Raw genomic sequence first — 26015 nt, forward strand, 5'->3', positions numbered from 1 at the left:
ACATTGCTCATTGTTTTACTCACCATATTGTGTTCTTGAAGAAACTTCTGTTTTTTTTTTACTTAGTGTGTCCAAACTACAAAGAGTATCAGAAAAACTGAAGTATGTGTTCTCTCCAATTTGTTTGCTTAATCTCCCTTTATGCTTCCCTAGCTGTGTTATAAAATAAGCCAACACAGGTGCACATCACATTTATAAGTTCTCACTGTGAGTGTCATTGGAGTGTAGGAAATGAAGAGAACAGGCAAGAATTGATTCCAAAACCTGTTTTAACAGTGTGTCAAAAGCAGCTTTGTTATGCTATATTTGATTTGATGCTGTTGTGCAAATTTGATTTACAGGATTGACATGCAGTTTGACAAAAAAAGCTTTATTGAAATCTTGTTATCTCTGTAAAGCATACTGTGGTTTTTTTTTTTTTTTAATTTTCACAACAGTTTTTATATTCAAATTGACTAACCATTTAAATATTTTTTATTCACATTGCTAATAGCCAGAATGCACACAAAAGTGAACATCCAGAAAAGACACAGTAGTTCAGGCCAGGGAGCCCAAGAGCTTTGTCTGTGCAAGAAATTGCAGAGGAGCCCTGTTGTTATTCATACATTTCAGAGAAGGTTTTCATTATTGGTAAGCGGCCAGGAGCTGTTCAGGGAGATAGTCAGAGAAAACCACCATTTCTCTTAATGTGACTTCTGTCTTAATTAAGTAAACTCATTTCCAAGCTTTTGTTTTTTGTATCAATTCAGGAATTAAAATTGTTATGTTAAATTTTGCTGAATGAAGCAAGAGATTGATAGATTTAGAATGAATCATTCTACTTGCTTTTTAATATTTTTGTTCTTTTTAAATTTTGTGATGGTTTAAGTCACTATGTACTAATAATCAAGAGGGTAAACACTGAAATTGCTGCCCTTCAGGACTCAGTCATTTGCCACTGTGTTTGCTCCGCATGTCATTAATTGTAAGGAAAAGTGAATTAAAAAGAAAGTGACAAAAAGCATTTAAAGATTTGGCAAAAATACAAATATGTCTTTAATTCTACACTCCTCTGAATGCAAAACAGAAGTAAAAACAAGAAAAAGGTCAGGTAATTAAACAATGAGAGTAATTAAAGGTACAAATGACTCACTTATTGTGAAGCTGTTTGGAACAAAATCTGCTGCCGCAGGGGTTCTCTGTGACTAAACTTGAAAGCCACTTGCTGAAGGTATACTATTTTTACTTTACTTTTTGTTACGTAAGACATTTATTAAATAAGCCTGTAGTAGTGAAGATCCAATTACTTTTTGGAGGTCTAAAGAATGCATTCAATATTGCAGATCTCACTTTGTTCTGGGAGGTATTGAAACCTAACACCTTTGAAGAACGATGGAGAACTACTGTATATACACAGAAGAATAATTATCAACACTGTGTAGTTGATTTCCCAAAATTGTTTCTTCTTCCATCCTATGCAGTTAACATTGGATACAAAGAGCATAGGTTTTAGGTATTACACATACTATGCAGTAGTTCCAAATATATTCTTTTTAAATTGTATATTTTATATGAATTTTATTAATACCATTTTTGACAAAAAGTGCACTGAACTTTGTTCAACTCATTAAACTATTATACTATTACCATTTTCTAAAAAAATCTGCACTACTGAAATGTAATGTTTCATAGTATGTCCACAGTAATCTGTTGCTTGTGTACTCAGTTGTTCATTTACTTTATATTTTTATAATGTCTACACACAAAATATCTTTTGAGTTCTGTTGAAATTTTCTATTGCTATCTTCTGCATTCAATAATTTAACCTGATTACATTCATAATGTCCCATAAGAAATTAGCACCTTTGGCATCTCTGTTATGCATTTTTCTTTATTAATTCAAAATAAAATAAAGCTAATTTATGATATGCTCCTGTACAATTACTTAAAATGGAAGTGTATAATTATCACTCCAGTTCATAATCATAAGTATTCTATATGTTTCTCTGTCCCTATATCAACTGTATTATTCGGCCCACAAAAAAATGAAATGATGTTTGTATATATTTCACCGACACTACATACATACATACATACATACACACACACACATGCACGCATGCACGTGCATATACATACATACATACATACATATATATATATACAGTATATACATATATATATATATACATATACATTGTGATGGGCAGCCGGAATCCTTACCCAGCTGGGACACCCAGAGTGTGGAAGGACCAGGGGAGAGAGTATTTTCAGGACACTTCCTTCCCCGGGCTGATAGAGGGCAACCCCCTTGGTTTCCAGCAGGGCCAGGGGGCACATGGACCTTTCTGGGGCCTTATTTGACCACACTTCTGCCACACCCGGAAGAAGCTCGTTGGGCACCTGGAGTCCTTCTGGGTGCCCTATAAAAAGGGGGACAGTCCCCATCATTCGGGAACTCGAGTCAGGATGAAGAGGACAAAGCCTGAGGAGGAGTGGAGGGAGAAGGACTGGCGGCATACGTGTGTGTGTACATATAAACACTGTCACACCACCTGTACCACCTGTTTATTCCACAGTTCCAAGTAGGCACCAGGATAGGTGGTATAGCCCCATCCCCGAAGGGCAGCATCGTTTCCGACCTCCCTGGGCCGGAGCCCACAAAGGTAGAGGATCAAAGCCAGGAGGTCACCTTTTGACCCTAGAGCAAGCACAGAGATGGATACCTCAGCAGCCAAGAGTTGTTTACTTTGTGTAAGATGCCTCAGCATTCAGTAATTTGCTTTTCTTTTTGCACTTCTTTTCAGTTAAAAAAAAAGTTTTGCACTTTCATTCAGTTATACTGATGGCTTGAAGCCCAAACATTTGTGTCCATGTGTGGCAAGTCTATCACAATAAAAACAGAGCAGCAAGATTTCTTCATAATGATTAACCATGTGATACAGAGGACATAAAGATATACATTTAAGGAGCAGATAAAAACTAAGACATGAATATTATATTTACATAAAAAGAATTGTGACAATGTAGGCTTAAGAAGCCTAAATGAAGTTTAGGCTTGAAGCAAATATGACACTAATTGAATTTCTGTAGTATGAGACATAATTCTTATATACCAACATGAAATGGTGCAAGCATTGCTTGAAGGATATGGATAAATATTGGATTATCTTTTTTAATTTACAAATTTAAACATGATAAAAATACAGAAATAAACTATTTTAAATGCTACTCCATTGTAACAAGGACTTGCTTAGAGTTGAAAACTGCAATTGCCATCAGCTCTTAACAAAATGATTGGTAATTGTGCTTCAGATTTTCCAAATACCAAAATAACCATGTTGCTTTCTTCAATCACAAATGTTCTGTACAAGTTTGAAAAGTGTATGTACTGTAGTATAAAGTCATGTCCTGACTAGGGATAATAATGCTAAGATTAAAAAAGCATCATACAATTGTCATTTGATACTTCATAAAAGTCACAATGTGGAAAAAAAAAAAAAAATGTTAGATACAATTCTGACCTACCTTGCCAATATTTTTGGGGAAAGGCGGTCTTTGATTCTCTGGAACATACATTAAAGGAGCAACAAGAGACCTTTTCTTTCTCATGAAGGCAGCACTTTGTCCCAAACCAAGAATCTCCTGAAAACAAAGGAAAAAGTTAAGAATTAGTGTATGCTGGCCTAATTCAAAGTGTTCATAGGAAATGTAATTATTTACTTCATGAAGTAGAAGTACAAAAACAAGAAAAGTTGAAGATATTTGCATTGTGTGCTTCCATTTAAATGTTTAAGTCTAAATATTCTCCATTGCTATAGAATTTTGTCATTTTTCACACTCTGATAGAGGCTCACGGAGGGCTATATCCTTAGTAAAGGATCAAAAATCAATCAAAAATATCATTTGTAAATTGAAATAGCCTACTTGCTTATGTTTAAAATTTCTCATTTATTACCTTCTTGGAATGGCTCTTAGAGGGAGGGCTAGGACCTCCAAGAATCAAATATTAAAAATATCTGATCAGCGACATTCATATGCTATAAAACAACACTCCACATTCCTAAATTACCTATCTCCTTTTTTATTAAGTTTTGTGAAAAGTGGTAATTATGATCCCGTGTATCCCATTAGGAGGTGAACCTCTAGGGCAGGGGTGTCGAACTCCGGGCCTGGAGGGCCGCAGTGGCTACAGGTTTTCATTCTAACCCTTTTCCTAATCAGTGAATAGTTTTCACTGCTAATTAACTCCTTTTCCCTTCATTTCAACAGCCCTGTTTTTAAGGATTCAGTCCTCTGAATTGATTTGTTTCTTCATTAAATGGCAGCCAAACAGAAATGAGATGTGAAACGAGTCAACAGATGACCAGCTAAACTGGGATTTCAAACTCCAACCAATTTCACTCCAACCAGTCTCTTAATGAGAAGCAAATTCTTGCTGTTAATTAAGCCCGTTATTTAATTCAATGGCTTGTTGCTGCTCTCATTCTGCCACAGCAGACATTTCCAAATCTGTTGATTTTTCTGTTTTTTCTGTCATATGGTGGCTTGTTTGATGTCTCATTATTGTTTGGCTACTAAATAAGGAAAAAGACAATTAAGGGGCCTGAGTCAAGTTAATTAAAACTAAAGCAAAATAAGTTAATTAGCAGTAAAAACGGCTTACTAATTAAGAAGATGGTTAGAATGAAAACATGCAGCCACTGCAGCCCTCGAGGACCGGAATTCGACACCTGTGCTCTAGGGTCAGTTGATTTGGCATGCACAACTTCAAGTACGTCTGATTCTCTTTATCATAAAGATATAATTTCCTGCTCAAAATACAGTGCAAAAATGGCCTAAAATGGTTTTTTTTTTTTTTTTTTTTTTTAAAGGCACAATGTCTTATATAACTAGACATCAAAACAAACTGAAAGGTATATCATATGTGTGAGACAAAAACACTGAAGTGATTTCAAAGTGTTTCCATAAGTAATTCTTGTGAACAACAAAAATAACAATCTGTTTACATCAATTTAAGGAAATGCTTTTTCACATGTCAAAAATAAAATTCTAGAGTCATAAGTACAAACATTGAAATGCTATTGAACATTTCTTCATTAAGAAAGTCAAGTAGTATGGTTAAACATGCTATACATTAAACGTAACACTTGATTAAGAAATTCTAAAGAATGCATCAGCTTGTTAAAACATACCACTTTCCATTAGTGAGTCACATAATTAAATCAAATGAATATACAATGTTCTGTGCTAATTATATCACAGACACAAAGATTAATTCATAAGTGGCCAAATGCTACCATTGAATAAAATGATTGTGAAATTGTGTCATATGTTACTGTAATACTGATTTGTACTGTGGGATCTGAAGCAGAGCAAATTATATATTCATGGAGTGGCACAGTTATTAGAGGTGCTGTATTATGTGTCTAAGGGTCCAGGCTGGATTCCTGATCTGACCAATGTCTGTGTAGAGGTTGCAAGATCTCCAGGAACTCAAGTTATTTCCAACATTACAGAGACATGATTAGATTAACTTTCCAGCCCAGTGTAAATGAGATCAGGTAAAAGTGCAAGTCTGCCCTGCAATTGATTGAAATTAGAGAATCTCAGGCTTATTCTTCCCAGTACTGTAAAGAGAATGGAAGAATAGATGACAAAATGTATTTCACATATGTAATATACTGCATTTATATCTATATACATAACAGATTTACATCTGAAAACAGTTAAAAATTCTGCAATGGCAACAAAATCTATTGTTGCACACTTATTACATTAGTTATCTGAAACAGTAAAGCATAACACATCTTGTACATTTTACATTAATGAAAGATAACACCCTAACAGAATTTACATTATTAAAAACTGAAAAAGATCCTAATAATGAAGGTGGATTTTTTTTCAGACAGCACAGAGTTCTTTCCAATCACTCCACTTCTACCAGAAAACAAAACAACTTTTATACCTTTTTTACTCTATATTCTAAGAAAGCTTCAGGATAGCAAACATATTTCTAAATCAAATGGCCTAGCTGAACATCTCTGTTGAAAAGCAAGTTTTACGCTGCAATGCCATGTTGCTTTGGTTCTGAGCATTTTTGATGAACAGAGACTATTAGATTGCAGTATACAGTAACTTCTCTTTGTCCATTTTTCTTCATGAGGGTGAAGTGTTATAGCCATTACAAAGGGCACTGAATTTTTAAAAAATTGTCTGGTGCAAGTATTTACTACATGAAATACATAGCACATTTCAAATGCATTCTGACTTTCTTTCAACAGTATTTTAATATTTCCTTTTTGGTAGAATCCCCTACACAGCTCAAGGATATTAAGAAAGAATGAAATTGACTCACATCTGGCCTCTAGGCATAATAGTGGAAATACAGTCAGTCAGTCATTTTAAACCTATGGCTGCTAACTTAGTGGAGTTGCTCATTCCAGGTTGGTGATTTTCTATATTGATCACATCCTGATATTTCTTATGAGATCTTTCATTCTCCACTGTTACACAGTAGAATGGAATACTTGATAAATGATGACCAAATATTTGATTACTCAAAAATATTAAAAGGCATTAATGAAATAGTGAACCAGTAATTAATACTGGTAATAACCAGAATTATTTACTGGTAATTTTAACAATGACTGATTTAACCTTTCAGTTACTATATAATATAAATAGCACATTATCATTTCTCTTATGCATGTATATACTTAAATATTTAATTATCATATTTAAATGTTCTGTTATGTCATTAGGATTTCATTTTTTTTTCTATTGAAAATGGCATTATATTGTATATACCAACATAATGAAATCCACCGCAGAGCTTAAAAATTGCTATGCCATATAAGTTAAAAAACATTAACTGTTAAAAAAAAATAACCAAGGTGTAGAATAATTACAGCCCATTTTCAACATTTCAGATACTTTTATGCAGAGGTTTTTTACTAACAAAGGCAAGATACACATATATATATATATATATATATATATATATATATATATATATATATATATATATATATATATATATATATATATATATACACATATATACATACATATATATATACATATATAAAATATATACATATACATATATACATATATATAATATATACATATACATATATATATATACATATATACATATACACATATACACATATATACATATATATATATATATATATATACATACATATACATATACATATACAGTCATATGAAAAAGTTTGGGAACACCTTTTAATTCTTTGGATTTTTGTTTATCAGTGGTTTATAACATGCCTAATGGAAACAGTAGTATTTCAGCAGTGACATTAGGTTTATTGGATTAACAGAAAATATGCAATATACATCATAACAAAATTAGACAGGTACATATATTTGGGCACCCCAACAGAGATATTACATCAATACTTAGTTGGGCCTCCTTTGGCAAATATAACAGCCTCTAGACGCCACCTATAGTCTTTGATGAGTGTCTGGATTCTGTATGGAGGTATTTCTGACCATTCTTCCATACAAAATCTCTCCAGATCAGTTAAATTTGATGGCTGCCGAGCATGGACAGCCTGCTTCAAATCATCCCATAGATTTTCGATGATATTCAATTCAGGGGACTGTGACGGCCATTCCAGAACATTATACTTCTCCTTCTGCATGAATGCCTTTGTAGATTTTGAACTGTGTTTTCAGTCATTGTGTTGTTGGAATATCCAACCCCTGCGTAACGTCAACTTTGTGACTGATGCTTAAACATTATCCTGAAGAATTTGTTGATATTAGGTTGAATTCATCCGACCCTCGACTTTAACAAGGGCCCCAGTCCCTCAACTAGCCACACAGCCCCACAGCATGATGGAAACTCCACCAAATTTGACAGTAGGTAGCAGGTGTTTTTCTTGGAATGCAGTTTTCTTCTTCCACCCATGCAAAGCGCTTTTTGTTATGACCAAATAACTCAATTTTTGTCTCATCAGTCCAAAGCACTTTGTTCCTAAATTAATCTGGCTTGTCTAAATGAGTAATTGCATACAACAAGCGACTGTTTGTGGCGTGAGTGCAGAAAGGGTTTCTTTCTCATCACCATGCCATACAGATGCTCTTTGTGCAAATTGTAGAATGATGTACAGATACACCATCTGCAACAAGATGTTCTTGCAGGTCTTTGGAGGTGATCTGTGGGTTGTCTGTAACCATTCTCACAATCCTGCGCATATGCCGCTCCTGTATTTTTCTTGGCCTGCCAGACCTGGACCTGGGTTTAACAGCAACTGTGCCTGTGGCCTTCCATTTCCTGATTACGTTCCTTACAGTTGAAACTGACAGTTTAATCCTCTGAGATGGCTTTTTTGTAGCCTTCCCCTAAACCATGATACTGAACAATCTTTGTTTTCAGATCTTGAGAGTTGCTTTGAGGATCCCATGCTGTCACTCTTTAGAGGAGAGTCAAAGGGAAGCACAACTTGCAATTGACCATGTTAAATACCTTTACTCATGATAGGACACACCTGTCTATGAAGTTCAAGACTTAACGAGCTAATCCAACCAATTTGGTGTTGCAAGTAATCAGTATTGAGCAGTTACATGCATTCAAATCAGCAAAATTACAAGGTCCCAAATTTTTGCACAGCCAGTTTTTCACATTTGATTTAATTTCATACAGCTAAATACTGTTTCACTAAAAATTTTCGTTCGGAAAACACCCCAGTACTCAGATGTTCCTAGGAAATGAAAGACATACCACTTATCTTTTTTGTTGAAAGTAGAGTAAATTATTATGTAAGCTGAGAGGGGTTCCCAAACTTTTTCATATGACTGTATATATATATATATATTTATATATATTTGGCTAACAGTCAAAATGTTCTACCATTTTTTTCAATTTGTATTAATTTCTGCCAATGACAAATGCATTTGTTTTTAAGGTAACTAGTGTGGTATTTTAGATACATAAAATTATTATCCAAACCACTGTGTCACCTTTGAAGCAAAGCTTCAATTTCAGAAAACATGCTTTCTGCATTTGAGGTATGTTCATGACAACAAACTAACTTAATGTACAATGTTAACAGAAAAATATATGTGCTTATTTGGAAGAATTATGTATCTTTGCACTAAAGAATGTATTGTGAAGGCTTTACAGTAAATAAAAAAATAATTTCCCATTATCAAGTATTGAATAAAATCTCTGAAGATACATGCTGCTTTATTTCACATATTCCTTGGGCAATTGTCAATGACAGCCAACAGTTTATCATAATTAAATATTACTAACATTACTACTAGGCTGCAGCGTACTGTTGAATAGAATACATTAGTGAACATTGTATAAAATATACAGTAGCAAAAATCAAGTAGCTATTGATTGATACAAGCATAACACATTCACTTGAAAAAGGGAGCATCTGGGAGTAATGCGGGAAATGATCCATTTTTTAGCATATGCCAAGGCCTTGTTTTTGATTTATCTACACAGTCTTACAATATATTTTGTTAAGGCAACCAATCACTTTATTTTATTTTCACTAGCAACCATGTTTTTATCAGGACATTTTCCTCAATGTCCTGGTGTTTTCAACTTGTGAACTATCATCCCAATTTGAGATTGTGTGATGCCTGGAGCCACTTTACTTCACTTACCTCTCTGTATTTGGTTGCATTCAAAATAAACTCTTAAATGAAAGTAATGTAAGATTAAGAAGCTAATGTAAACATAACCTAATAGTTTGTTGTAAAGGTATCTATGAGCATTAAATGTAAAATTGACATATAACAAGCTCAAGTAGTATTTAGTTTGTAACATATTGTACATACTACTGCTATTGTATCATTTATATAATGTATTAAAAAGAAAATCACTTCCTAATTGCTTTACAGGTTCACTACATGCTTATACAATACTTGCATATTATCAGGAAATGAGCTGTTACCTATTATATTACCTATTATAGTTGTTATGTGTAGCATAAAATGCTAAATTCAACCAATCGGTGACCACAGCCTATGACCAAAGCACTGTAGTCTGGTCCAATCATTGATAGTAATGGTGTTCACTACCTTCTGCCTGTTATCTGCAGTCCTGAAAAGCTACATGCATCCAATGCAAGTATCCACTTTTCAACATTATCCCCTATAATCAACCTTTATGCACAGGTATGCTTGGATCTACTCAACTACAAATTAGTCACTTGTTTCATAACGATTTGATTTGGAATAAAATAAAAGCACCCAACACAAGTTCAGAAAAATGATTGCAGGAGGGGATGACATATCTCCTATCCTATGTGATGACCATTGGCATTTGACCAATGGATGATCTATTGGAATTTGCCTTTGATAGCCTGCTTCATATAGACACATTAACATAAATGAATATTTAACATTTATTTGAGTCACATGCTTAACATTAGTAGAACCTGGAGCTTATCGCTTATCTTTTGTGGTCTCTAATGTATTATGTGGAAAGAAAGAAAGAAAGAAAGAAAGAAAGAAAGAAAGAAAGAAAGAAAGAAAGAAAGAAAGAAAGAAAGAAAGAAAGAAAGAAAGAAAGAAAGAAAGAAAGAAAGAACACACTTAGGGATAAAACTCCTAAAATTGTGTTCAGCAAAGTCCCTCAGATTTGTGTTATGGGAATATATCAGTGATGGGTTAGAGCCATCATTTTCTGTTTAGAGCAATCTTGTAAATATTTAACAAACAAAAATGTGATAATTTACTGTTTGATGAACTAAAAATGTGAAAAAGATTCTTCTTTTAAATCAGTTAACTGTGACTCCAAAAACACCTGAATGTTGTACCATGATTACATTTTGTGACTTGTTTTGTTTAATCCTAACTAATTTTTCTGTTAGCCTTTCCCTAGGTCTGTACTACTAGGACTACACTAGTTTAAGATATCTAACTGCTAATATTTAAGTTTAATATTAGTTAACAGCTGTCAGTGAGTGTGGAGGTGGAGTTGCAGACAAGGTTGGGTTTGGGATGTGCATGTTTTGTGTATGTGCATAATCTCTGATCTAAGCCTTGTTTGGGAATGCCAGGATTTTTAAGTGGAATGGGGTGTTGCTAGGGACTTTTCCGTTCTGTCTTATTCTGTAATTTATTGGTTATTTTACTGATTGCAAGATCCAGCAAGGATGCACATAAAACTGAAGATAAAACTAAAATGTAAAAATTCTTAATTTTTTCATCTAATATCAGAAACACTTCAACAACATTTATTTATATATCACATTTTCATACAAACAATGTAGCTCAAAGTGCTTTACAAGATGACAAAGTGAGAGTTACATGAAACGAAAAACAAATATTAAAGAATAAGTTAAAAATAGGTAAAATCGGATGGCAGGGAGCACAAAAAAAAATCTGCAGGGGATCCAAGGCCGAAAAGAACACCCGGCCCCCACTGGGCATTGCACTTAACATAAATGTTCTAAAATCAGTCCTCTTTGTTTCCATGCTTACATGATAGTTTTTGATGATGTTGGGCTTGTGGAAAGCTGGGACACCCTCCTTCATTCCATCGGTGCAGGGGGCTGCATGGTGCCTTAATCAGGTAGTGGTAGCGCAGATCATTTCCAAGAAAGTAGAATAATTCTGGTTATTACATTTTGGGAGCTGGACTGTTAAGTCTCAAATCTCAACATTAAGAGTAAAAAGTTATGGTATTTTCAGAGGAGACTAATTTAATAATAAGGATTAGTTTTGGCTGACTGAAATGGCACTGAACTGGTCACATTTTCATTCCAATTACAAGAAAAACAGAAGTGCAGGAATACTGATTCACAAAACGAATTCACTTGTAACCAAATTTTGAGTTTGGCAAGGACAAGTGAAGAAGGTAATGGACCAGGAAAGGAGAAAAAAATATAGTATAAAACAGAGCAAAAGTTGAGTTTTGACAATAGGGTTAGATAGACTTCTAACCACAAAACTATAACCAAAATTCATAAGCCTAAAAGTGTTAACCAGGGAAAAGACAGATTTGCTCCCTAAATCTCTAGGACTCGCCACAATAGCTACAAACTTTACTAACCGCACAGCCACGAAGTCCACATCAAAAACTTATATTGTGATAGCAATGACATCAACAACAACAAAAAAAAGGCCCCAATGAAGTGTATGCTATGGGAGTTTCAAAATTCCCAGTTACGACGTTTTACTTTCTCACTCCATTGTATTTAGGTGAATTTCCTGTCTGAATTTTGGGGGAAATTTGAGGTTACTCTTGAATTTCCTACTTAATTTACACAAAAAGCATTTAAAGATAAGCATATAACTTACATGAATGTACAGAAGAACGTTAAAGTATTATAACCATATTGCATCAACCCAAATACAATTCAATCACAAAAATTAAATGTCTACTCTGCTACATTATTATTATTTTTTTTTAACATTATTGATGCAGGTGAAAGGTCAGAGTTATATCACAAGTCAGAGAATTCGGGTAGCATTCAGGAGCCTGAATGTTTAGACCAGGGATTACTGCAAAAACTATAATTACCAGAACAACCTGAAAGTGTATTCAGCTTCCTTTTCTCTTCAGAGCTACAAAAATAAATGATCTTTCACCAGAAATAAATAAAAGAACTGGCATATAGATTAGGGCATGCCCATATTCATCACGATTATAATTATGATGTTCTTGATATACTAATGGTGAAAAAAGATGATGACTGCAATCCATTTAGTAAAGCTATTCTCTCAGATATCAAGCTTCACAATTACAAACTGCTCTAAAGAATAAATGTGATTTGTAATCAAGCACAGAAACATTTACTAAATCAACAACTCAGAGGCACTTACATCATGGGACTAACTACATGCTAAATGCTAAACACATTTTTAGAACTCTGATCCCAAACACCATTTTTTAGAAAGTGTGAATATATTTTTGGTTTGCAGCAGCTTCAAAAAAATGTAGAAGTATAATTAATGTTGAACCTTGATCAGCTGACACATTTTAGATGTTTAAGTAGCAACATGAACTGAATAGTCTGTAATTTGGAAATATTTTGTTTTCAAACATATACCGTGCAAACTGTTAAACCACTGCATACAAACATTTAAACAGCCATTTAAAATTCAATCACATAGCTTTCATTCACACACTAGACTAAGTAAGAACCACAAAGTTCAAGGAACATTAGGTCTGCGCACAGATAATGCTGATTATACTAACTCATATCCATATCCAGTGGCTATCGAGAGTAAATCATGTAATAGTGGTGACTGGGTTTATTTTTGGAAAGATGAGGCTCCAACTTAAAACTGTGTGCAATGAAGGTTTAAAATTTATCAGCACTCAAAGTACAAGAGGTCAGCCCATCTTACAATTATTCTTCCAAAGTTATGTTGCCCCTACCTCTATTTCAAACGTCAGACAAAAATTAAAATGGATCTGAAACAAGTAGTGCTTACGCAACCACAACCAATTGGAGACTGAGCAAGACTATGGAAACATGCCTGAATACAACAGATTATTACACTGATAAGGAATATATGCTTGAAATCCAGATGCTTGCAATGCTGCTTGTTTAAATGAGTGTACCTTTTGTTACAATACCTCAAGAACTGGGATACCATTACTAAATGACTGAATTTGGTAGCAGCATGTAAAAATATGTTTCTATTAGAACAATCTGGATGAGAATATGACATTCAGCTAAACAAAGCTCACCATTGATACCCATATAATTCTTCCATAACAACATCATGTCTAATCATATCCGGCGCCGCCGTGAGTGGCAGCCTTTTCAGCAGCTCCGTGTATGACTGTATATGTATGTGTACTTTTCTACTATTATTTTTCTATGTTTATTTATTGATCACTCCTATTACTTTATTTTATATGGATTCCTTCCCTGGACACACTTACTTTTACAACGTGGGCATGGATTTTAACACGCCGAGACTCGCCTATTCAAGTACTCAACTTCGGGCGCTGAGAACAAATGCCAGTGCCGGTGTGGTTCCATATTTACCCGACGAGGTAAGAAGGCGGTATCGTGGCAGCAGAGCCAGCACTAAGCTAAAAAAGAAGCGGCTTGCGAGAAAGTGGCGTTTCAAGCCTTCGGTGCCTTCTGTGATTCTGGGGAATGTAAACTCAATCTCAAATAAGATCGACGAACTGGCTGCACTGGTGAAAAATGTCAGGACCTACAGAGAATGCAGTTTGTTGTGTTTTTGCGAAACCTGGCTAAATAACACCATCCCAGATGCCAACGTGGAGCTACCCGGGTTTAGCACAGTTAGAGCGGACAGAGATGCAAGTACCTGTGGGAAGCACAAAGGAGGAGGACTCGCTCTCTATGTTAATACACGGTGGTGTCACTCTGGACATGTTAACGTCAAAATCTCCACTTGCTGCAGGGATATCGAACTGTTGGCCGTAAGTTTACGTCCCTACTATTTGCCCAGAGAGTTTGGACATGTCATTGTTGTTATTGTATACATTCCTCCTCGGGCAGACGTGGAGTCAGCGAGTGACATCATCCATTCCGCTGTTGCTAAGTTACAAACACAGCACCCTGAGGCGCTTGTGCTAATGCTGGAGACTTTAACCATGTGACGCTGGACAAAACATTGCCTGCATTCTCCCAGTATGTGGACTGTAACACCCGGGGAAATAAGACTATTGATTTTACTGTATGCAAACGTTAAAGACGCATACAGCGCCACCCCCCGCTGCCTGCGCTTGGGAAAGGAGATCATAACCTGGTTCTGCTTCAGCCTCACTATAAACCAAAAGTTAGAGTCCTACCTGTAACCACACGATCATTCAGGAAGTGGACCCCGGAGGCTGAGAATACTCTGAGAGAACTTTTTGGAACTACAGACTGGGATATCCTGCAGGGATCTCATAATGAGAACATTGAGGAAGTTGTTGACTGCACTACTGACTACATCAACTTCTGTATGGACATTGTAGTTCCAGTAAGAACAGTACGCTGCTATGCTAACAACAAGCCATGGATTACAAGTGACATCAAGGGCCTTTTGAATCAGAAGAAAAGGGCTTTTAAAGACGGTGATCAGCATGGTCCAATCATTGATAGCGCGTGCAGAAGGAACTCCGAGTCCAACTCAGGGCGGTGAAGGAGCAGTACAGGAGAAAGCTGGAGCAGAAGTTGCAGAATAACAGCATGAAGGAAGTGTGGGATGGGATGAAGATCATCACTGGCTGCAGCTCGAAGCGGGGTACCACCATTGAGAGAGACGTGAAGAGAGCAAACCAAATGAACAACTTTTTTAACAGGTTTGACCACCCTAACCCACTCTCACTCTCACCTCGGAGTACTGCACCCTCCACACATCCTTCTGCTGATACCAGCATAAGAAAGACATCCACACCCATAATTACAACAGCGCAAGTGAGCAGAGAGCTGAGGAGACTTCGTGCCAGCAAAGCAGCGGGTCCAGATGGAGTATCGCCACGACTGCTGAAGGTCTGTGCATCGGAGCTGGGGGGTCCTCTACAGCGCATCTTCAACCTGAGCCTGGAACAGGGGAGAGTCCCGAGGCTTTGGAAAACATCTTGTATCACCCCAGTCCCAAAGGTATCACGTCCTAGTGAGCTGAATGACTTTCGGCCTGTTGCTCTGACATCACATGTGATGAAGACCATGGAGAGGCTGCTGCTTCACCACCTTAGGCCACAGGTTCAACACACCCTTGACCCTCTGCAGTTTGCATATCAGGAGAAGGTGGGAGCGGAAGATGCCATCATCTATATGCTACACCGATCCCTCTCTCACTTGGACAGAGGCAGTGGTGCTGTAAGAATTATGTTTCTAGACTTCTCTAGCGCCTTCAACACAATCCAACCTCTGCTCCTTAGGGACAAGCTGACAGAGATGGGATTAGATTCATACCTAGTGGCATGGATCGTGGACTATCTTAAAGACAGACCTCAGTATGTGCGTCTTGGGAACTGCACGTCTGACATTGTGGTCAGCAACACAGGAGCGCCACAAGGGACTGTACTTTCTCCGGTCCTGTTCAGCCTATATACATCGGACTTCCAATACAACTCGGAGTCCTGCCATGTGCAAAAGTTCGCTGATGACACTGCTATCGTGGGCTGTATCAGGAATGGGCTGGAGGAGGAGTATAGGGACCTAATCAATGACTTGTTAAATGGTCCGACTCAAACCACCTACACCTGAACACCAGCAAAACCAAGGAGCTGGTGGTGGATTTTAGGAGGCCCAGACCCCTCATAGACCCAGTGATCATCAAAGGTGACTGTGTGCAGATGGTGCAGACCTATAAATATCTGGGAGTGCAGCTGGATGATAAATTAGACTGGACTGCCAATACTGATGCGCTGTGCAAGAAAGGACAAAGGCCGGTTATACTTCCTTAGAAGGCTGGCTTCCTTCAACATCTGCAATAAGATGCTGCAGATGTTCTATCAAACAGTTGTGGCGAGCACCCTCTTCTACGCAGTGGTGTACTGGGGAGGCAGCATTAAGAGGAAAGACGCCTCACGCCTGGACAAACTGGTGAGGAAGGCAGGCTCTATTGTTGGCATGGAGCTGGACAGTTTAACATCTGTGGCAGAGCGAAGGGCGCTCAGCAGGCTCCTATCAATTCTGGAGAATCCACTGCATCCACTAAATAATGTCATCTCCAGACAGAAGAGCAGCTTCAGCGACAGACTGCTGTCACTGTCCTGCTCCACAGACAGATTGAGGAGATCGTTCCTCCCCCAAACTATGCGACTCTTTAATTCCACCAGGGGGGGTAAACGTTAATATTTAACATTATACATAGTTATTGTCTGTTTTTTTTCACCTGTATTATTATCATTCTTTAATTTAATATTATTTATTATATCAGTATGCTGCTGCTGAAGAATGTGAATTTCCCATTGGGATTAATAAAGTATCTATCTATCTATCTATCTCTATCTAGTTTTGAATGTCCCTGAAGTCCTACTGTCTACCATTCTACTTGGCAACCTTTTCCGTGCACCTGTAGTTTTTGGTGTGAAGAAGAACACCCTAATGCTTGTATGAAATTTGCTAAATTTTTAACTTTGTCCCCTTGTTCTTGATAAACTCATTTTAAAGTAAGAGTCTCGATCCACTGTATTACTTCCCTTCATAATTTTAAACACTTCAGTACTGTCTCTTCTTAATCTCCTTTTCCTTAAAATGTTCAGATCTTTTAATCTTTCCTAAAAACTCATCCTCTGCAGTCCTGCATTCAACATAATTATTCCTCTCTGGACTTTTTCTATCATTGCTATGTCCCTTTTTGTAGCTTGGAGATCAAAATTGTAGAGAATACTCCAGATGACCAGCACATTATAATGCTTCAGCATAACTTCCTTGGACTTTAACTCTACTCATTGTGCTATATAACCTAACATTCTGTTAGCCTTCTTAATGGCTTCTGAACACTGACTGGCAGTTGATAATGTTGAGTCCACTACGACTACTAAATCCTTCTCATAAGGTGCATGTTCAGTTTTCAAACCTCCCATTGTGCATTCAAATTTAACATTTTTACTTCCTATGTGTAACATTTATATTAACTTACATTAAATTTCATCTGTTACAAATCTGCCCAACTCCCTCTGTAATGATTCAATGGATTCTAAATTATCTACCAATCCATTATCCACTCTCTAAATAATTCTTCAGCTCTCTTCATATTCATATTGTTACATGTAACAGGTTTACATACATGTTCAACAGAACCATCAGGTTGTGTTTACATTAACTGGTTAATCTTACATTTCTGCCATTTATGATTTTATAATCTTTGTTAATGGCTTCCAGCAGAGCGAAGATGATGAAGCAGGCACAGACTTAGTGACCCTGACTGTTTAGAAAATGGATGGTTGGATGGAGAGCTGCAGTCATGTTCTTAGCAATCGAAGGATAAATGCAAGGCCTCTGTTCTCTTATCATGGTTGTGTATGGTGTTGCAATAAAAAGAATAATCTCACTCAACTGACAGTTGACTGGTGACATCATTGTGCTCTCAAAGCCTGTTTGAATCATGTATTTATTTCTCAGCTAATTCTGTGTCATAAAAGCTTTTGTTTGCCTTGAAAGTGAAGCAGGATTTTCCCACAATATACCACACACTAGGCCGGATACCTGCAATCAAACCCTGCAATTTGTGTGAAAACATTGCAAAGCAATTTTAATAATGTTGATGATGTTATTTTGGAAAAAAACATACATGTGCATTCTTTCAACTAGTGCAGCGCTTCCCGAATCATTTTACCCTCGCACCCCCTGTGACAGACGAGGCTGATTTCCCACCCTGTTGGTTTGAGAAGAAGTATGAAAAAATATGAGGTTAACACAGAAAAACAGATCACCAGTTGAAGCTTTATGAATAATGGATACTTTATTCACAGCTAACAAGAGGGTGGAAAGAGCAGCCTTCCACACCTCAACCACACAAAATACAAGTATGAAACGATTTAATTATTTAGGAATGGATAGATAAATTAAGATTTTGTATAAATAATGTTTTTAATTTTTCTTCCTCGATGGATTCTGGCATCCCCAGCAACAGAGCACCCCCAATTGGGAAGCGCTGAACTAGTGGTAATGGATTTTGGTGCAGAATCTTTCACAATAAGAATAAGTGGGGCCGAATCAGACTTCTCTAGGAGGCGTGGGAGCCAAAACTTGCTGGCAGTCTTTTTGGCACAGCAAGAAATTAACAGTAGACTTCAGTTAATTTAGGGTACTCATCACATCATTGTAAATATTAATTCAGGACTTTTGAGAACCAATCTATTGACAAATTATCTGTGATTTCATAATATTTTCCAAAAAAAGCCATTTTCAAAAATATTTTTTTAAATTTAAATTTGTGAGTTTTAAACTTCACAGAACGATTAAAAGGGATCAAACACATAAAGGGAGAAAGTTTATAGCACTTAAAGAATTTACAATCTCTCATTCCTGAGACCTACTGCAATGACACATCAGGACTACATACCTTAGGAAGAGTCATTACTGTAATAATAATAATAAAGAAGAATTATGAGACAAGGGCACAAAGAAGAAAATGTCAAACCATTAGATGTGGAAAAAAATCTGCATGGTTTGTGAAATAAAAAGATCCAGATCTCTTCACATCTGACAGCAAATCCTTACTTTAAGACTCAAGCAGAATACATGGCAAGGCAACTTAATAACTCAATGCCACAACCCAGCACCAATTCTTCTTGTTTATGCAGCAGTTAGTTCAAAAAGCTTGAGACAAGCAATTTATTGCCTATGAAAAATGTCACCAGCATATGCATCTCGTTTGCATTTAGAAATTGGTTTGCACCATCCGGTCGTATCGACAATGTTTCCTTTCAGAACATCGGTATTCAGGATAAACTCATAAAATAATGCTAGTAATAAAGATTAGCCTTTTATACTCCAGATTTCACAGTAATTATGTGCATAATGCACAGGAACGATTTTTATTTAAATAAAATTTTATCTAGTATAACATAGGTCTAGAACACTGCTAGTAGAATATAGATCTGCTCACTATAGACTTTATTTAGTCAGGCTTCTAAAATTCACAACACAAACAGTAACAAGTGACATTACAATGACACTGAAGGTGAATTGTTAAAGGTTTTTTGGAATATTTAACTCCTCTACCAGATATACCAGCTGGCACAATAAGGCAGTTACAAAATACATTTTTAGCTTTTCTATAATTAGTGTTAAATGAAATGTCATTTAAAAAACCTTGAACACATCCGAATGTCCATAAAAACAATTCTGTTTAAATAATCCCTTTACTATAATCCAGCTGTTTTCCTCAAAGCTTCATTGATTCCACCTTCATTAGAGTATGTAAAAAAATCTAGTGTTATTAGTACAATTATGTAACCATCATATTTTCAAGATTTGCGTTCAATGAATTTTTAGTTCAAAGTTAAACCTAAGGTCCACGCCTCAAAAATATAAAAGCTGAATGCCTTCTATGATATACTTGAAATTAAGATTAATTCACCACCCTGTAGTGAATAATAATGTAGTGAATGTGACTAAACACATTTCACAAAGCAGAAATTGCTTAATTAAAAGAATATCCTGTACAAAACTGGAAGCAGCAAATGCTTTGATACAATAAATTCTATACTGATATTAACATTAATATACAAAATTAATACTTTTAAAGCACATTTAAAAAAGCATCATGCTTATTTTCAACATGAAGGAAACTGAAAAAAACTGAACTTTACTGGATATACTTCCTGAAAACATATCTGCAAATATGTGGGTTATAGGCCAACACTAAGCATGCTCCAACTTTGGGATTTTGAATTAAACAACATTTCAAAACTGTAGAATAGTTGACTTTAAACCTTAAAGGTTAATAAAACAGACGTTTGGAGTTGCTACTGAAATGTACACTCCTTGATTATTCATTGATAATTCCCACTATAATGAAATCGATGTAGTCCTGCTGTGCTCAGGACGTGGAAAGATGCTTAACAAATGTTATGTGGTAGCAGAGGTTGTCACAGGAACCAATGTTTCAGTACCAGCCTGATACCAAAGTTCCAAAAACGTAATGGAACTTTTTTTTTTTTTTTTTTTTACAGTATCAGCAGTACCAAGAAAGTCTGCCCCATACACATGTGTGACTGCATGTAAATAAATTAATTCCGACTGTAAAGTAATACTTGACAAAATCATGAGTAAAACATTACATGAAACTTGCTTTAGAAGTGATGATACAGCACCACATCAACACAGGCCATGTATGGAAGTGCTTCCAGCTTGTGCCAGAAGAGTTACTTGTTATTTAAATGCAAAAAAGGCAAGACATACACACACAAGCTCTCAATTTTACACTTTTATCCCATTGCAGAGATACTCCAGAAACAGATGTATACATGCTTTGAGAGCAAAATAACGTTACTGATCAGATGAGGTGTGATCGTTTAACTTGTATTGTCACATATTTGTAGGAGTAGATGGAAAGATAATGAGACTAATTGCTTTTAATAGTTTCCAACACACTCCAAATGAATGAACAGAAGCTTCACATTCATTCTCTAATTATAATAAGCATATCCGTCCATTTTCCACCTAGTGTATACAGTTCAGGGTCACTGCTACGCATATTGGACTGTAAGATGTGGGAGACCTGGCAGCACTAATGAGCTGTAGCAAGTAAACTTTGACAGAGGACTCAAATGAAGTGGCTATTTTGTTCTTCTACACTGTCAAAGACATAAGCTGCTCCATTTGTTAATATCAAAGCAAAATTTACTTAGCGTTTCAAAGCTTGAAAGGACAAGACACATCACTTATTAATACAACATGTACTGTGTTAACAGAAACATAATCATTGAAACATGCAGTTAGCAGGGCAAGCAAAACAGCATACTTCATTAGTAACTACACCAAATGTGTCATTTAATTGTTTTTTGAAGGAAAACTAAACATTTACTAGTATAACCCATAAGTGAAAGAAAAAGCACATATCATAGATGGAGTGGTAGTGGCTCTGTGGCTAAAGATCTACACTGGTATTTGGAAGGTTTGCGGATAAAATCCCTCTTCTGTCAGAAGGGATCATACTCTGTCAGGGTTAAATAAAGTATATCAAAATAAATTTATATACAGTATTAGAATTGCAAATTGAAGAATGTAATGTTCTCATTTACAAATTTATTAAGTACTGGTAACAGCAGCTGAATAATTTTTAAATTCTCTATTTGCACAAAGACATAAGCAATAATAAAGTGTGAAGATTCAGGTAAGAAACATTGAAAATAGCAAGACAAAGGCTGTTTTACAAGATTCATGTACAACTAACAAGTTAGATTTTATAAAGGCAGCTTTATAATTGGTACAAATGAAAAAAAAAAAAAAAAAAAGGGACAGATTTAGAAAATTAAAGCCCCAGGAGTTGGTGACATTTAAAATTTCAATTAATTTGGCACATCTGTTAAATAATACTGTTTAGTAATATTTTTTACCAGCCAATAATTCGATTATAACCCTTACAGTAGCAAAATTTACAAACTTAACTATAAAAACAGCTTTAAAAAGTTGCAAAAATGAGAACAAAAGAATAACTCCAAATTTGTTTCATTTTATACATTTTTTGCACAAGTCAATACATCATCAGAAGCAATCATATCATCCTCCCAACCTATGGTGTCTAACAAAGGAAATGGCTAGTATCCTTTAATTGCCCTTCACTGCTCAGGAACTCCCATTATTAAATTTCAGATTTTGCCCAAATTAGAATATGGTAGTAATCACATTAAGTACAGTAAAGACACTTATCATTAAATAATACTTAAATAAAGTTACTTGCAAAATCCCTGCAACAGACGTTGAATACTGTGAACAGGAACAGTGGCGTAGCTACCGGGGGCAAGGGGGGACATCTGTCCCTGGGCGCAGCATCCAGGTATGTCAAGTATTTTTTCTGCTATTACGTTAACTTGCTTGAGCCACCTTATTACTCTCCATGGAGATTATTTAAATAAAGCAACAGCTGACATTCTCTACATCCTTGAAGTTATTTGATAAATTCACTGGCTTCATTTATGGCTATAAGATTAACAGGTTAAAATCTGTTCTAATTCATATCAAATAACTCAATAAATCTTTAAAAGTCCATACTAACACTCTTATTGTTTCTCCTTTTAGTTACTTAGGCAATGATATTCATCCCAAAATAAATTCAACAGCATACCATAACTTTCATCAATTGAACCCAATAAAATTTCAATGCAACTTTAAAGAAACCGATGACTCTCCCATAGTAAACTGAACCTCTCCCTTGCAGCTTGCATTGCAATTAAAATATAGCACCCCATCTGAAATTCATTAGCTCAATGACTACTCACCCACCCAACCCCAAAACCCATCCACATCCACCAAAGCATTCTACCAAGAATTAAGCTATCAGTTTAAGACCCCAATTCCTCCTCCTTAATTTTTGTTATCAACACCACAGTTTGTAACTAACTTGCGACAGCAATATATTTATTGAATGCCTCAACTAAAATAGGCAAAGTGATCTCAATTTTGTGTCAAAACTGATTTATTTATTAAAACGAATAAGAACAATGTGCAGAGAAATACAGAAAAAAGTATCAACAAAGCAGAAGTTTTATCCTTTTTGGCCTTACAAGACAGGATATGGACACTTGTCTATGTGATGGAGTGACACGGTTATTTGGTCTCTTTGTGAAACAACGTTCTAATCTCCCTATTCAAAATTCTTTTTATAAAACATCCCATTGAATCAAGATTATAGAAAAGCAACCTCCCACTTTCAAACTCACTGGAGCTCTGGCACATTGTGGCTTTTAAATCTGGACAAGGTATAACATTTGAGTGATAACAGAATTACTAGGAGCTGAAGTTTCCTTTTAAACTCCTAGAATCACAACAAAAGAATAACCGTTGAAGAACTGTATGATATACCAGTGATGAAGCAGCACTGTTAAACTGACAAATTTGAATGACATATCAACATTAGTGAAACATTTAAGTAGAAAAACCTACTTTTACAAACACCAACAGATTTTTTGCACAACAGCCTAAAATTTGAAAGTATATGGAAGACAACAAATATACAATGTACAGGGGATGACTTCCCTCAGGTTTCATTTATGAATTGCTAAATGATTTAGGAAATTTTGCTATTTTTATACAAAGCAGGCATGGCATTGAATTCTTCCTGGTAGGAATCACACTGTTCAAGCCTTGACATTAGATAAGCTTAGATGGCCATAACAGTATAGATTCCAACTGCCACATCAGATTGAGCAGCAGGCACAATGATTGATGAGACTTTCTTTCAGTAACAGGTACTAAACATTCAAGGCTTAACATAACCTTCAAATTTGAATAATACTGCTGAAACAGCTGGTATGTAGTTAATCAAAACATCAATAAACCCCAACAGAACCATTTATATGAAGTGAAATCAGAACTACCATAAGGTATTTGGTCACCAAATATTAACTACAGAGAAGAGTTTAAAGATACGTTTCTGACTAAAATGGGACATGATAGAAATATTAACAACTACAAAGGTAATACATTGAGCTCAGAAGTTATATTAAAATGTTAAAAAAAGAAATAGCACAAGTGGAATGAATGTTTGACAAAATAACAAAATGCTTTTAGCAGTGCAGCTACTGAAGGATTTATTAAAAGCTCGACACTGTGAAAGGTCCAGGAGCTAGTCCTATTGCTTGGATGTGGTAAAGTGGAACATCACAAAGAATTACCGTATATTTTAAGAGCTGAACACAATTCATTAGTATTAGCAGAACAGCTCTGATGATAATACACACTCAGCCTAACAAAATATTCACCTAATTTCAAAATAACATCAAGTCCAGTTCTTAAGGCCTCCGAAGAGTAACTGACTACCATGCTACTTGGGAACTTACGCTATACATCTACTGGACTATATAAACCTAACATCTTAGTCTTCTGTAGAATGTTTAAATATCTAGAACCTCCTACTGCATACTCAAATCCAACATCTCACCTTCCAAAATGTAACACCTATTTATTTACATAAAATTTTATCTTCAACACATTTCAAAGAAACCACATTTCGGTCAGGTTTATATTTATGATCATGGAGAATCAATGCAACATAGAATCGAACGAGTTAAACGATCAGATGTATTAGAAATTATACAGCCAGTAACGGATACAAATCCATATGTCCAAAAGTATTGCACTTTATACGAAATTTATCTGAAAAACACGGACAAAGAAGTTTTTTTTGGATTTCTATATGAATCCGAAAGATCACGCTCACATATATAATAAACCAACATGTGACAAATTGTCCGTGATAATAGTTTCGAAAAACGGAGATATCAAAAACAGAGTTGATATTCGTGATTATCCAAAAAGCAGAGTACGATTCGTCACAAGCAGCAGATCCAGAAAATGACTAGCGTGTAGGGCCCACACGGGGGATGGCGAGCGAAGCGAGCAGGGGGGCAGAGCCCCCCTAGTTAGACAAAAAATGAAACTAGTATTTAGACTTGACTGATGATTACTGCAAATAGTAACTGTTCATCTTATGATTTAAGCAAGTGGATGTTTATTAAAATTTTATTTATAAGATCAATATGAGTTGCTTTTTAACTTTGCAACCTTGAACCTATGTCCTAATGGCAAGAAGTGAAATTGAGAATGAAGTGGGTGAGTCCTGTCAGACAAAATACACTCTACTTTCCATAATACTTGTTTATTAAACAGGTCTGTCAGATTTGACTGTGGAGATCTTGTATTTTTTTTGTACCATATAATATTGTTCTGTTTTTGTTGCCGATATTAAGATTTCCAAATCCAGTCAGTAGAATTCAAGTAAAGACAGATTCAATACAATATTTATAAAACAGTGACTTATGGTAGGACTTGCACTAAAAAGACTCAGACAGTAGAGAGTGCTGCTGTACCTTTTTTGCAGATGTCTTCTGTGTTTTCCTTAAGTCAGTTTTGAGTCTATGACTGCCTCCAAATAACTCAACAATTTCCACTGGTTGGTCTGTGTTTCTTGTTGGAGTATGGTGTAGAAAATACTCATCACAACACTTAACAGAATCATCTACCCCTGGACCTTGGCTGGTTTCATTCTCTAAGTACACTTACAATAACTGAGTCATCAGCAAATTTTAGGATGGACCCGTTTTCAAATTTACTGTGACAACTATTAGTGTGGAGAATGCACAAAAGATGTGAAAGACCACAGCCCTGAGATACTGCTGTGGATGAGGACAGCATGTCAGACAACCAGTCCTGTCTGTTGAAAAGTCAATCAACCATCCTACCAAACTGAAGTGCAAACTGAAATGTTTGAGAAGTTTCTCTGCAAGAAGATAGGACTGGATGGTGTTAAAAGCTGAAGCTAAGTCTACAAATAAGAGTCTTGCTGCCTTCCAAGTGGTTATGCAACAGATAAAGCAAAGTGACAATGGTGTCCTCTGTCCCTCTATTAGATCAGTAGGCAAACTGTTAGCTTCCTCTTTA

General features: G+C 35.8%; 1 protein-coding gene across 1 annotated transcript in view; it reads right to left on the minus strand.

The window, feature by feature from the left end:
• The window catches only part of cdh13 (cadherin 13, H-cadherin (heart)), a 1360987-nt gene that overhangs the window by 837451 nt on the left and 497521 nt on the right, over positions 1 to 26015 (minus strand). The window contains exon 4 of the mRNA XM_028810133.2: positions 3508 to 3624. Within this exon, the coding sequence (XP_028665966.2) occupies positions 3508 to 3624 (117 nt within the window). The remainder of the gene's footprint in view (positions 1 to 3507; positions 3625 to 26015) is intronic.

Source organism: Erpetoichthys calabaricus, chromosome 9 (genome assembly GCF_900747795.2).
Source record: "Erpetoichthys calabaricus chromosome 9, fErpCal1.3, whole genome shotgun sequence".
Taxonomy (NCBI): domain Eukaryota; kingdom Metazoa; phylum Chordata; class Cladistia; order Polypteriformes; family Polypteridae; genus Erpetoichthys; species Erpetoichthys calabaricus.